At 31.0% G+C, this 15,069-nt stretch overlaps 1 protein-coding gene across 6 annotated transcripts in view; it reads left to right on the plus strand.

Annotated features, from left to right (window-relative positions):
• The window catches only part of LOC134693008 (phosphatidylinositol 4,5-bisphosphate 3-kinase catalytic subunit beta isoform-like), a 31,389-nt gene extending 17,610 nt beyond the window's left edge, over nucleotides 1-13,779 (plus strand). For 4 of the 6 annotated variants that reach the window (XM_063553682.1, XM_063553685.1, XM_063553686.1 and 1 more), the window contains 10 exons: nucleotides 1,206-1,247; nucleotides 4,103-4,246; nucleotides 4,646-4,799; nucleotides 6,006-6,136; nucleotides 6,898-7,007; nucleotides 7,691-7,769; nucleotides 8,208-8,369; nucleotides 8,499-8,616; nucleotides 9,580-9,722; nucleotides 12,926-13,779. In XM_063553682.1, coding sequence (XP_063409752.1) covers nucleotides 1,206-1,247; nucleotides 4,103-4,246; nucleotides 4,646-4,799; nucleotides 6,006-6,136; nucleotides 6,898-7,007; nucleotides 7,691-7,769; nucleotides 8,208-8,369; nucleotides 8,499-8,616; nucleotides 9,580-9,722; nucleotides 12,926-13,184 — 1,342 coding nt within the window. In that variant the 3' untranslated portion in view covers nucleotides 13,185-13,779. The remainder of the gene's footprint in view (nucleotides 1-1,205; nucleotides 1,248-4,102; nucleotides 4,247-4,645; nucleotides 4,800-6,005; nucleotides 6,137-6,897; nucleotides 7,008-7,690; nucleotides 7,770-8,207; nucleotides 8,370-8,498; nucleotides 8,617-9,579; nucleotides 9,723-12,925) is intronic. The other 2 variants (XM_063553684.1, XM_063553687.1) reach the window with 1 other exon arrangement.
• The last annotated feature ends 1,290 nt before the right edge of the window (nucleotides 13,780-15,069 follow it).

The raw sequence follows: 15,069 nt of genomic DNA on the forward strand, positions 1-15,069 counted from the left end.
TATTAGCAAATTGGGCAACAAATTGGATCACTAAATCATAATTTTAGCCTGATATCATACATCTGAATTATTCTTACTACCATAATGTGATGATAATGTGATGAAAACATCTGTTTAAATGTCAATTTTGTTCAGTTAAAACAAATTATAGGTGAATTATGTAAAAGCCTGATTTTAGCAGAATTCACCAAAATTTGGACTGTTTTCTTGAAAATTAACAGTCACTGTGGTACCATTCTACTCCAGTAATTGTTTTGCTAATTTATTTTTTATATTCCATATCCATTACTTTTCTACCAAAATTTCAATAGGCGAGGGATGGATGCCACATATAAAAAAGGTTTAAAAATTGACAAATTTTTAGCAAAATGGATAGAAATAAAGCATATCCCTATTTTAGGCTAATTTATTAGTAGAAATGAAAAAACTTTCACAGCTCTGTTTATTGGATAACTGGCTCTACTCCTTTAACCCCTGCCATTGGAGATTTTGTTGAAGGGTATAAGATACAGTAGTAGGTGCAGATACTACTGCATCCAAGGTGGAGCAGGAATTCTCAATAAACAGCCTTGGAAAGATGTTTTCATAATGATGCTCTAGGCATTTACAAAAAGGTTTATCTGTGAATCTCTGGAATTCAAAATTCTGTGTTTTATTAATCTGAATATTAAAAATCATAACATTTAACTGAATGAATGATTCTGACTGTCATAATTTGTCTGAAAAAAACATGTTTAAACTCAAATATTATTTTCATTTACTTTTATAATATTTTGTTTTGTCATTGGTTTTGTTTTATGCATGATAAGCGTGTTTTCATTTGATGATAGTATAATTTTTTTTAAATTTTTGACCATGCAAAACGTAGTCAAGTGACCTACTATGACTTTTTGAAAGTTTTAACAGAAAATTTCTTTATTGAAAAGTTAGTTGTGTTATATTATTTATCCAACTATGTCAGTAATAACAAATAGGAGAAAGTCCTGAGCCAGATAAGGCGTTCATTATCACTGAACTAGTATATATTTGTTTAGGGGCCAGCTGAAGGACGCCTCCGGGTGCGGGAATTTCTCGCTACATTGAAGACCTGTTGGTGACCTTCTGCTGTTGTTTTTTTATTTGGTCGGGTTGTTGTCTTTGACACATTCCCCATTTCCATTCTCAATTTTAATCAACAGTTAACATGCATTTCATCAATATTTCAGTGATCTGTCCAAACCTAATAAAAAATTTAATCGTTATGTACGGTATGTATGAAGAATGATTCTTATTCTATAAAAATCTATAGTTGTGGGATAGAACACTCAAAACATAAAAGTTAAAATCATCAAATGAATAGTCAAATTGAAATTCATTATGATGGCCCTGCCTAGTCCAATGTGACAAAGAGGGGGGGGGTGTCTCTTCTTACAGAAGATATACAGATGTGCCGCTGGAATAGGTCTTATTTTTGACACATTGAATATTTCAATGGGTTGCAATTTCACCAAGGGGTCAGTAATTTTCATCTTTCGATTAGATTTTTGTATAAATGCTGTTTTATTGTTTGAAATTTGATATGTGATAACTAAGGAATATATGAATAAGTTGTGATTTTTCTAATGAAATAAGTTTATAAGTCCGGATTTAACAAGATGACAATATATGAATGGGGGGGTTTGAAATCCAAGCTGCACATCTGTACCCCAAAACCCATGTTTAGACCCTACAATGTGACATAATAACTGATTGATACTGTTGTACTGAAGAAATTAGTTTGACCCAAATTTATAAACAGATGCATCTTAGCAAGGCAGTGTTTTCACATATAAAAATCAGGAGTTGATTTCACAAAAAAACTTTTGACAAAGATTGGTCTTAAGTCATACTACGATAGTCGTAAGTTTTTTTGTGAAATCGACTCCAGGTCACTGTGACTTTTACTTTTAAGCTTGAATTTAAACATTTTTTAGCTCACCTGGCCCAAAGGGCCAAATGAGCTTTTCTTATCACTTGGCGTCTGTCGTCATTAACTTTTACAAAAATCTTCTCCTGTGAAACTACGGGGCAAAATTTAACCAAAATTGTCCACAATCATCATTTGGGTATCTAGTTTTAAAAATGTGTCTGGTGACTCTGCCAACCAACCAAGATGGCTGCCATGGCTAAAAATAGAACATAGGGGTAAAATGCAGTTTTTGGCTTATAACTCAAAAACCAAAGCATTAAGAGCAAATTTGACATGTAGTAAAATTGTTAATATATCTGCCCTAAAATTTTCAGACAAATCAGACAACCTGTTGTTGGGTTGCTGCCCCCGAATTAGTAATTTTATGAAAATTTTGCAGATTTTGGTTATCTTGAATATTGTTTTAGAAAGAGATAAACTGTAAACAGCAATTATGTTCAGCAAAGTCTAGTAAGATTTACAAATAAGTCAACATGACCAAAATGGTCAGTTGACCCCTTTAGGAGTTATTGCCCTTTATAGTTAATTTTTAACCATTTTTCGTAAATCTTATTTATCTTTAAGAAAAATCTTCTCCTTTGAAACCACTGGGCCAAATTAAAGCAAACTTGTCCACAATCATCATTCGGGGTATTTAGTTTAAAAATGTGTATGGTGACTTGGCCAACCAACCAAGATGGCTGCCATGGCTAAAAATAGAACATAGGGGAAATATGCAGTTTTTGGCTTATAACTTAAAAACCAAGGCATTAAGAGCAAATCTGTCAGCAAGAATGTATAGCAAAGGAAGACCTAAAAATAATTCAAAATGAAGGTCAATTGGCCCCTTAAGGAGTTATTGCCCTTTATAGTCAATTTTTAATAATTTTCATAAAATTTGTAAATTTTCACTAACATTTTCCACTGAAACTACTGGTCGAAGTTCACTATAGATAGAGATAATTGTAAGCAGCAAGAATGTTTAGTAAAGTAAGATCTACAAACACATCCCCATCAGCAAAACACAGTTTTGTCATGAATCCATCTGTGTCCTTTGTTTAATATTCACATAGACCAATGTGATCGAGCGACACATGCTCTTTAGAGCTTCTAGTTTAGAGTAAAATCTATTATTTTAAGGACTAGAATTACTTTGATTAAAACTCATCTTGTACACTTATCAGGGATTTGTAAAAATAAAAGCAAAATTAACTTTTTGATTTACAACTTTAAAATTCATAGCGTTTGTTCCTGAGTCAGGGTGATTCTTTCAAACAATTCACATGCATGTACGTGTGTATTAGTCCTGCTATGTTTTGACCTCTAGTTTTCTGTACATTATATAAATTTCTCATGCTTATCATATATGAAGTAGCTTGAAATTGTGACTTTTCCACTGGAAAATCTTAACTTCTCACTACATACATGTAATGGAGGGGGGGAGGGGGGAGGGTGCAGGAATTTCTTGCTACATTGAAGACCTGTTGGTGACCTTCTACTGTTATCTTTTCAATGGTCAGGTTGTTGTCTATTTGAAACATTACCCATTTCGCTTCTCAATTTTAAACTTTTGTCAGGTTCAATCTTTTACATGTGGACAATAAAGGCAAAAGTCACAAAAACATGATCCAGGCAGATATTGTTTTTACTGCCTTTCAGGCTTTGATTTTCTTTTGCAATCTGTACTACTTCTAGAATTTTATATATCTAAATTACAAATAAAAATAAGAGAATTTTCAAATTTCCTGTTTTGACTTGACAAATCAGTCACATGTATGAACTGCCTTAGAGGCCTTTCAATTAAGGAACATTTTGAAGCATAAACACAGGTGATTTAATATCTCATTCTGTTTGAAAATTTAAAAAAAATCAGAAAAAATAAAAATAATTACAATTTATTAATTTCTTAAATTATTTTAAGGCACTGAGCATTCTATGGATATTTAATATGTTAAAGATGAAGTAAATATTTTATAATGGCTCATCTGATAAGTGGAGTGCTGCCAATACAAACAGAGGTACATACCTGAACAGATCATGCACATGACTGCTTTCTTAGAAAATAGTCTCTTAAAAATAGTTGGCTCAACAATTTTTAAAAACAACTGTTTTTTTTGTTTTTTGTTTGTTGATACTATAATGATGAATAATAATCCTGTATTTTGTATCTTTCAGTGATGAAGAATTGGCTCAGTATTTGCTACAGTTAGTACAGGCTTTAAAGTATGAGAACTATTTAAACTGTGATCTAGTCAAATTCCTGTTACGGAGAGCACTACAGAATCGTAATATAGGACATAAGTTATTTTGGTTGCTCAAGTAAGTTTTCCAAAGGAGTAAGTTCGATTAGGCTGTGAAATGGCTCTCTTTTTTGCCTTAAATTTCAAATTAGGAGCTATTGACCAATATTAGAATTAATCATAGCTGATACATTCACTGAATAGAAAATCAACCTTTTTGTTGGAAATTTATGTTCCTGCATTCTACTGATGACGTCACAAACAGTACTCATTTTTGTTTTCCACGACAAATCAATGAAAAGCGGTAAATTTTGCATTGATTATTGGACTGGTAGAATAGAGCGCATACTTTGACAACAAAAATCTTTTAACACAATGTCTGTAAATACATTTTGCATGTTTAACTTGAATATTTAGTTTGTTGAAGAATTGAAGAAACTGAAGCACTTTGGATAAATTTTCATTTTTTTTATTTCAGGTCAGACATGCATGAACCCTCTGTTACCGTCCAGTATGGTTTAATCATAGAAATATATCTCAAGGCAAACCCCAGTCATATGTCCATCCTAGACAGGCAGCAAATCATCCTACAGAAACTCAAATCTATCACAGATATACATACCAAAGCAGCAGTAAGTATCACATGATCTAGTCACATGACAAACTCAAATCTATCACAGATATACATACCAAAACAGCAGTAAGTATCACATGATCTAGTCACATGACAAACTCAAATCTATCACAGATATAAATACCAAAGCAGTAGTAGGTATCACATGATCTAGTCACATGACAAACTCAAATCTATCACAGTAGCAGTAAGTATCACATGATCTAGTCACATGACAAACTCAAATCTATCACAGATATACATACCAAAGCAGCAGTAAGTATCACATGATCTAGTCACATGACAAACTCAAATCTATCTCAGAGGCCAAGTTCGGATGGAACTCGAGTTCTGACTAGAGTTCCATATGAACGGTAAATAATTTTGAAGAGTAGGGTCTCTAGATTACCGGAAGTACATGGCCCCTACTGAGTACTCCGAATATGTTTACATTCAAATTTGATTGGATTGACGTCATAACATCAAGGATATCGAGTCGATCTCTAGGAACCCTGCCACAACCCAGGGTTCCTCGAGTGTCAATGGCGGGAAAGCTATATCCAATCATAACAGGTGTTATATATGACCATGTCAATCCCATCTACTCTAGATATCCATCCGAACTTGGCCAGATATACATACCAAAGCAGCAGTAGGTATCACATGATTTTGTCACATGACTTGTAGGTAGACTGTTTTGATTTTGCAAAAAAATCACACATATTCACACAGTGTTCTCAAAGTTCCAATACTATGTTTTTTGTACAATAATTTTGACCGGGATCATTGAATTTGCCATGCACTGTACTAATTAGTCAATAGTATATTAATATGCAATTTTATAAGAATTGGCATTTTCATTTCCATTGAGGTTATTTGGCGATACACATTCAGTCCTGGGACATTGACTTTGAATATTTTGCATGTGAAAAAAATATGGCTTTTTTAATTTCATTATTTGCTATTATACTATCCAAATTAACAGAAAGGCAAACCAAATCTGAGTGTCAAAAATATGAAAACATTACATTTTTGTGAATTTACTTGCATATTAATTAACTGTCAAAGGCAGCTGCATTTTGTATTTGGAAGCCAAGGATGTCAACAGTAAAACTTTTAGTATTATTTTTGTCCACACTGTCAACTGATACATCATGTGATACATCATGTGATCTCTATGTGAGAGGAAAATGTATAATTCATAGCGGTTTTTTTTTCTTTTCAGAATTTGAAGAAAAAGGCTAAAGAAAAAGATGACTCTCCCTTGCAGAAGGTCATGCAGCAATCTGCATACAAAGAGGCGTTCTGTAAAATATATAGTCCTATCACTTTAATGTATAAATTAGATAAAATTGTGTAAGTACATACATACATAGAGGCATTCTGTACAAAACATTGTCCAATCACTTATATGTATAAATAAGACAAAATTATGTAAGTACATACATATACAAAGAGGCGTTCTGTAAAATATAAAGTTCAATCACCCTAATGTATAAATTAGACAAAATTATGTAAGTACATACATACATAGAGGCATTCTGTACAATATATTGTCCAATCACCTAAATGTATAAATAAGAGAATATTGTGCAAGTACCATATGACACAGATATTTACAAATATAGGTCATCCTATGTAGGGCCTTTAACAATGAGCAAAGCCAATATTGTATAGTCATCTATAAAAGGCCCCAAAATGACAAACATGAAATAATTAAAATGGGGAAACTTACAGGCTTATTAATGTACAAAATAATTATTGTGGAGGCCAGTTTTTATTGGTGGAGGAAGCTGGATTTTGAGTGCCTGAAGAAAACCATTGATCTTAGATAGGAAAACTGACAATCTGTGCTAGTCAATTAAGATTGGAGTCAATTGAACCTACACCAGCGGGATTTGAACTCACAACATAGACTGACTAGTGATGACAGAAGTAACTACTTAGACCACTTGGCCACTGAGGCCCCTCCACTGTTATAAATATTGTTATAAAATTGAGAATTGAAATGGAAAATTTGTCAAAGAGACAACAACCTTAGAGTGTATAAGATTATTGAATAGAAATTAATATTTCATATAGAGTAAGTCATTATTCAAGATTTTATTTATTTATAGTGAGAAATCCTGTAAAGTTATGGACTCTAAAAAGAAGCCATTTTGGTTGGAATGGACAAATGATGATGAGAAAGGACAAAACATACAGTTGATATATAAATGTGGAGACGGTGAGAATGTTAACTGTTACACTGTATAGTATAGATTTATAGAATAACTAATAAAATAATTCAAATATAGAAAAATATTTAACAGGTGACTTGAACACATTAATTCACGAATGCGCGCAGCGCATGAGTTAAATATTAGTGTTATTCGATCACAAGTTGGAATATTTTTCTCTATTTGAATTATTTTCTTTTTATTACATTAGCTTTTGGCAAATGGCTTTTTTTTTAATGAAATTAAAGTAGAAAATGTAAGGAGCTATATCTTTTTCTACGCATTCATAATTAGTTTTGATCAAACGTTATTAACGTCTTGAAAACACCTATTGTTGTATAATGTAGAGGAGTGAAATAACCAGGTTTATTCACATGTGAAATTATCGGTTTTTATTTCACTGGGAAATTAATGTAAATCATTGCAACCAATGTTTATAATAAGCAATAACACCAGGTAACAGAAAAACAAGGATATGGGGTAATGATCCATGACGCAAAATCAGTATATAAACAAAAAAAAAGAAAACCAAAAAAACCAAAAAAACACCAAATTTGAAGGAACCCCTGAGTAAAATAATATGGAGAAAATATTTTTGAAGGGTCTGAAAGTGTCCATATGAGATATGTGACGGATGAAATGAGGTGTCTGTTATTATTCTAATCTGACATAATTGATATTTTTTTTTAAGATTTAAGACAAGATATGCTGACATTACAGATTTTAGAAGTCATGGATACTATATGGCAATCACAAGGCTATGATCTCAGGTATAATGATAACAAAATCAAATATTTCTTATTGTGATGTAATTTTTTAATCTTCAAGAAACATACTCATTATTTTATTGATAACACACTATTTTTATGTCCCATTTATAGGCATTATGTTTTCTTAGTCTGTGCGTCCATTTGTCCTTCTGTACGTCAGTTCGTCCAATTTTCCCACTTCATGTTAAAATTTTGGTTCAATGTGTTTGGTCAAGGTAGTTTTTGATGCAGTTGAAGTCCAATCAACTTGAAACGTAGTATACATATGCATGTTACCTATGATATGAATTTTCTTATTTTAATGACAAATTAAAGATTTTCCCCAATTTTCACGGTCCACTGAACATAGAAAATGATAGTGCAGATGGGGCATCTGTGTATGGGGGACACATTCTTGTTTTGTAATTGTTGAAATTCAAGTACTGTATTCTATTTCAGACTAAATCCTTATGGATGTGTTGCAACTGGATGTGAAGAGGGTATGATTGAAGTTGTACAGAAATCTTTAACACTTGCTGGAATACAAAAATGGAGAAAACTAGGACTGGATAAGAGATCACTTTATGATTGGTTAAAACATAAAAATCCAACTGAACATAGGTAAAAATGTTGTTTGAAGTTTGGCTAAATATTATGAATCAACACACAGTATTTCAAATTTTGTACACTATTGTATCTATTCTAGCAAGTTAAACTCAGCATTTTTCTATTTGTTTGACTTATTTTCAGTTTACAAAGAGCAGTTGAAGAATTTAAGCTGTCCTGTGCAGGATATGCTGTGGCCACCTACATCCTGGGAGTTGGGGACAGACATAACGACAATATAATGATGAAAGAAAGTGGACAGGTAGTCAAGAGAATTATTTTTATAAAAATTTGCAAGCTTGTTATTGTTTAACAGTAATTTTTTCCCGAAATTGCATTGATTGCCAGATTGATTAAACTTTTTTGAGTTGTTCTTTATTTACCGAGTACCAGAATCACGGCTGGTTAACTACAGGCGCAGAACAATTGGTTCTGCCATGAGAACTGTGAGAGTATTTTCTAGTTGTGCTTGAGTGGAGTAATTTTGTCACTATTTCCCTTCATGCATTCACAATGTCCAATGTCCTCAATCAAAACCTATCCCCTCAAGCATGAAATAATATAAATTTGAAGTTTTTAGATTTATTAAGACATCTATCAACTTTGGACAGCTTACACGCCTCCCAAAACAACATTCATACCCATTGACTGAAACAAAAACTAAATTTGAACTTGGAGGTCTGTTAATAGAACCATTTCAAAATTTTAATGTCATTTTTTTCGGCAATTTCTTGTGGGTTAACTGATTTTGTAGGAGTTTAACGCCATGTACAACAGTGAATGATACATGTATCTGTTCGTTAAAGTATGCATTACAACATAGCATTCTCCAATTTTCAATATTTTGATCAGTTGAATTAGAAAATATGATTTATAAGTTTGCTTACCTTTTGAAGCGGTGACTATTACTCCACTCAAGCAAAACCGGAAAAATCCTCTCACGGTTTTTATTGCAGAACCAATTATGCTGCATGTGTAGATTACCAGCCGTCAGAATATCCTATCACAAAAAAGGTAACCAGTCAAAAAATTATAAACTGTAAAGTTAAAAGTCAGTTATATGACTAATTTATTGTTCAAAATTTATACTACATTAAAATATTATAGCTGCATGTATTTGATGTACAAATGAATAAATTATAAAATATCTTACCTGATTGCATGAAAATTTCACTTGATATTCACACAAAATAAAACTCACCTTCATTTAATTTTTATATTTCAGTTGTTTCATATAGACTTTGGACATTTTCTTGGAAATAAAAAAACAAAGTTTAACATTAACAGAGAACGAGTGCCATTTATTCTTACCAGCCATTTTGAGTATATCATAAAAGATGGGGATCAAAAGCCACAAAATTTCGGAGAGTAAGTTTCTAAAAATTAGATTTTATTGTATGTTTGTAAGTGGAAACTATTTAGTATGCCTCCGGGTGCAGGAATTTCTCCCTACTTTAAAGACCTGTTGGTGACCTTCTGCTGTTGTTTTTTTATGGTCGGGTTGATGTCTCTTTGCCACATTCCCCATTTCCATTCTTAATTTTATGTGGTAGTTAATTTCAGCTAAATTTTATTACTGTTTTTTTACTCAATTATTTAAATTACAAAATAATGTGCATGTTTTATAATATGTATTACCATTTTATCAAAATTTTCACTTTAGTTACAAAAAGTTAAGTGCACCATGTATCAATGTTTAATTTAAAGTTCACCATGCAATGTTCTGAAAAAAACATACAAGCAGCATGTTTTATACTTAACTTAAGTATCTGACATATACTAGTCAACAAAAGAAACGATACACAATTTTGAAACAAAATTTATCAAAAAGTAATAAATATAAAACAAAATGAGGTACAGGTACACTATTTTAAAAAGCTTTCATTTGCAATGTATGCACATATGATAATGAAAACCAAAACTTGTTGGAAAATATCTAAATTCCATGTAAACGATCATAGGGTGCAAATTAGTTTTGCAGAAAGTTGAATAAAAATCGACACATAATTTTCGAAGAACTAAATAAAATTTCAAATTTGTTCAAAAATATTCAATATGCTAATCAAGTTATGTTCATGTTGTAACTAATGGGTTGAAATATTGTTTTTCCAAATTTTTGGGTAAAAAAGTGTTTTTTGAAATCACAAAAAATGCAAAATTTTTTTTTTATTTTCGTCTCAAATCAATGCTTTAGGTATGAAAACAAGGCACAGTAAATTTGCAACCTTTTGGATTAGTTTTAAGATTGCTACTGCTTTTTGAATATCACTTTACACATACTGTCTATGGTAAATCAGTTGATAATGTATACATTTTAACAATTTCTCATGGAGCCGAACTTTGCTTTACAAATAAACGAATAAACTGTATGATTTTTAAAAACAAATTGATGGCAAACATTGTCTTCACCTTTAAATGTGAGGATGGCATCATAAGTTGGAAATTCTGTTTTTAAAATTGTCGTTTTATGTAAATTTTGTAAAAAAAAAAAATCGCAAAAAAACGTCATGAAAGCCAAAAAAAACCATTTTTTTAAACGGATTTATATTTCCATAACAATTTACTACCTTCAATATTGGTCCAATGAAGTCTTTATCTTAATTTTGAAAAAAAAGTCTTGTATCGTTTCTTTTGTTGACTAGTATATCTTCACTTGTAATCATTTAATGCATTTGTAAAAATAGGGTTACTTGTTTTATATATGAGATTTATGCAAATATATGGGAGATAATTCAGTATGAAGAAAAACATTTTACAGTTTTTGGTTATTATCTTGAATATTATTATATAAAGAGATAAACTGTAAACAGCAATAATGGGCAGCAAAGTAAGATTAACAAATAAGTCACCATGACCAAAATGATTAAATGACCCCTGAAGGAGTTATTGCACTTTATAGTCAATTTTTATCAATATTTTTGTAAATTTTTGATTTTTGTGTTCTATTACAAAAATCTTCTATGAAACTACTTGGGCAATAAAGAATTAAACTTATTCAAAATCATTATTGAGGTATCTAGTTAAACAAATGTGAACGATGGTACCACTGGCTGACTAAGATGGCTGACATGGCTCAAAATAGAATATAGGGTAAAATGTAGTTTTAGGGGTTGGAGGCTACTATAAAACTTAATTGATAGGGGGTGCTGCTGGGGTCTTGTTACCCAGTCCTTTTTCACATGTTTGAAAATATATACCTTTTCATATAATTTATGTACTGACTATGCCTATAGATTGGGTCCTCTATTGGAAATAAAATTTATCTTATCTTTATCTTATCTAATATTGTGTAAGTAAAAATGTTACCTTTTCCCATATTGTTTGGGTTTCATGTGTTGCTAATGTTATTCCATGTAGCTATTGGTGGGTTGGGCTTATAAAAGAATGAATGATAAAGTATAATAATATAGAGTTAATGCATGAATATTATAAGTTATATGGTTTGCTACTGACCCCATACGGATCCATAAAGGGTTAGTAAAATCCATAGGGGGTGAGGCGGGAGGCCGAGTCCCCTATGAATTTTATTCACCCTCTATGGATCCGTAGGGAGCCAGTAGTTAACCGTATAATTAATTTATCGGACGCTGGAGTTTTTTTGCGGCGTTTTGTTGAAAAATAAACAATGAAACGCAACAACATCAATAGATGACGTCGCCATTAACGCGTCATGAAACCCATATGAAACTTACTAACCCCATACAGTCTCATAGGGTGTCACCATGTGACGGCGTTTAACCAATCACAACATGATAATTCATCTGTGGTCCGATAATGGGGAATATTGTCACGAGTAGAATTTTATATTGCACAAGCTTGCGAGTGCAGTATAGGTTCTAGGAGGGACAATATTCCCCATTATTCATGCAATAGCCTTTTTATTGTATAGCAATATAATATTTGAAAGTAAAAGTTGGATTAAACTAAGATTTTGTCATTTATAAATTTAGGTCATGAATTTTAAAGATTTATATTGCACTAATGCAATATTAGAATTATTATATACTTACTAGTTAATACAGATAAATAGTATGTGTTATACAGTCATTGGCAAGCTTGCTGTATCAGCCACCTGTGATGATATCGATATCAGCACGGTTGCAAAACCTTTATCACACCTTTAATCTGTATGACGTCACGTTACGATTGCAGTCACTGTTGCAGTCACTGTTGCACAAATCCCAAATCTGAATGACGTCATGTCAAAACTATAATCTGTATGACGTCATTTCAAACCTCGTACGTCATGTCACAGAAAAAAATCTTCTTGAGGTATATGTATTTAATAAAGTGTATATGATATGGCGTTTTCAATATCACACACCGTATCAACCCTCAACCAATATAATCCCTCGAGCAGAGCTCTTGGGATTGTATTGGTGTCTCGGGTTGATACGGATGCGATATTGAAAAAGCCATATGATATTCTCTATTTATTCAATGCTAGCTTTTGATTACTTTCTATGGGAAATATTATATTGCTTTGCAATAATAGTAATTTTTACTGATTGTTATTAGTTTTTTACAGTTCTATTGATATCTGTATTAAGAATTATTTTCTATACTTTCAGTTTTAAAGACATTTGTGAGAGGGCTTACTTAATCATTCGTAGCAAAGCACACCTACTGATTCAGTTGTTTACCATGATGCTGTCATCAGGAATACCTCAGCTTAATAATGTCTCAGATATTGATTACATTAAAGACGTTCTTGCCTTGAACTCAACTGAAGAAGTGGCTCTAGACAAATTCAGGAAAAAATTCAAAGAAGCTCAAGACAGCAGTTGGTCAACTACAGTGAATTGGTGGTTCCATATGAGAGTCCATTGAAAACAAGTGCCACACAAAGAATGTGATTGCATTGCAATTTTTATATTCCAGCCTCATTTTGAAGTTTATTGTTGATTTACAAACCAAATATGTGTTCACACAAAATCTGGTGATTCGTTATATGAAGACATTCCATTGTTAAATGTTTTATTACAAAAAGAATTTTATTATTGTTATTTATGATACAAAATGTAATTATTTTCTGTTTAATTTGCGCCATAGTTTGATAGAATATGGAATATTTCTTCTACAGCATACGCATTTGTGCATACCCATTATCACGATATCTGGAAACTCCTTAAGAAGTTATCTGCTCTTGGTTCAGATTTTTTGAAAAACATGACCTCTAGAGATAATGTTTGATTCAAATTCACAAATTCTCAGACTATCTTCTAACATAAGGAAATGTTATAAACCTGACCCAAAATTATTAATTTACAGTAAGATATTCACAACATTCCATATATAATTATTAAGTTTTTAGTAAATGAACTATAAGATAAAAATTATGACTTTTTTCAACAGCTAACACTGCTCTATAAAAAGTCTAATGCTATAAAGACATATTTTTTGTTCAACTTAAGACATTTATTTATTTACAAGTATCTTTATTTATTGATGCCATTTGGTTTTTTTCTTGTATAGATTGACTGATTTGCTATTATTAGAGTCATTGTTTTAAATTTTCCACATATGAAATTTTTAGCTATATTGTGTTTCTCATAGAATTATATCATGACCAAGATCTAGAGAAATTGGCTCCTCATAAATAGTGATTTGTAATATAAGATATTTTCTTTCAATTTACATTTTTTTTTTTAAACGTATCATGATATGTTTATTTATACATTGTATTTATAGAAAAACAAATTGATTATTTAAATAATCGTAAAATATTCAATGAGTGATTGAATAACACATCAATCCACCAATACATGTAGCCACACAGCAAGAATTAATTATCAGTGTTGTTCGCTCACAAGTTGATTTATATAATTATAGGTTTTTATTATTTTTTAAATAGGTTTTTACTTCACTGAGAAATTATGGTAATGCATTGTAACAAATGTACTAAAAAACAATAGTCTTTCGAAAAAAGAAGTTATATTGAATGACTAATTTGATAATTTAACAACAATTAATACTTTATGGAAGAAAAAAACATAAAATCATGAAATCCTATCTTTCCCCATTCCTTACATTTAAAAAAGATCTCATTATGTTTTAATCAGAAACAGACACAAATGAACTGAATTATAAATTTAGCATTTCTTCATGTCATTAAACTGGAGTTGTCTCCACTTCTTTTGTTATTTTTTTTTTATTAATTTGCCAAGCTTTCAATTTTCAATATTTTTTTTACAGATATATTTAAAAAAAAAAATTATAGTCATAAAAATATCAAAGACATTAAATGCTAGCATGACTAGAGTTCCATCCATATTTTTATTCTAATAATAAACTCTTGAAAAATGTTTAAGATATTTGACTAGTTTAAAAAATAGAAATTAAAATTTATGATAGGAGAATGAAGATTGTACTATGGTCATGTACAATTTTGAAAAAAAGTACCTGTATTCAATATAAAAAAAAAATGAAAAAAAAATCTAAAATGGGAGACAACTCTTACCTGCCAAATAAACTTTTTTAGTATGATGAAAATACAAATCAAATCCAGACTTTTAAGTGTCTGAAAAGATGGAGTTTTATTTATCATTCCAATTTGTTAGCTTTTTTGCCAATCTTTGCAGTTGATGTTTACAAAATATTATTTGCCATAATAAATTTTACATCCATTTTGTAGTAAATGCCAGTTTTATTTTTTTGTACAATTTGTCTCATAGAAAGTGCCATTTATTATTGTTTATATTACTAATGATCCATG

The sequence above is a fragment of the Mytilus trossulus genome, chromosome 12 (genome assembly GCF_036588685.1).
Source record: "Mytilus trossulus isolate FHL-02 chromosome 12, PNRI_Mtr1.1.1.hap1, whole genome shotgun sequence".
Taxonomy (NCBI): domain Eukaryota; kingdom Metazoa; phylum Mollusca; class Bivalvia; order Mytilida; family Mytilidae; genus Mytilus; species Mytilus trossulus.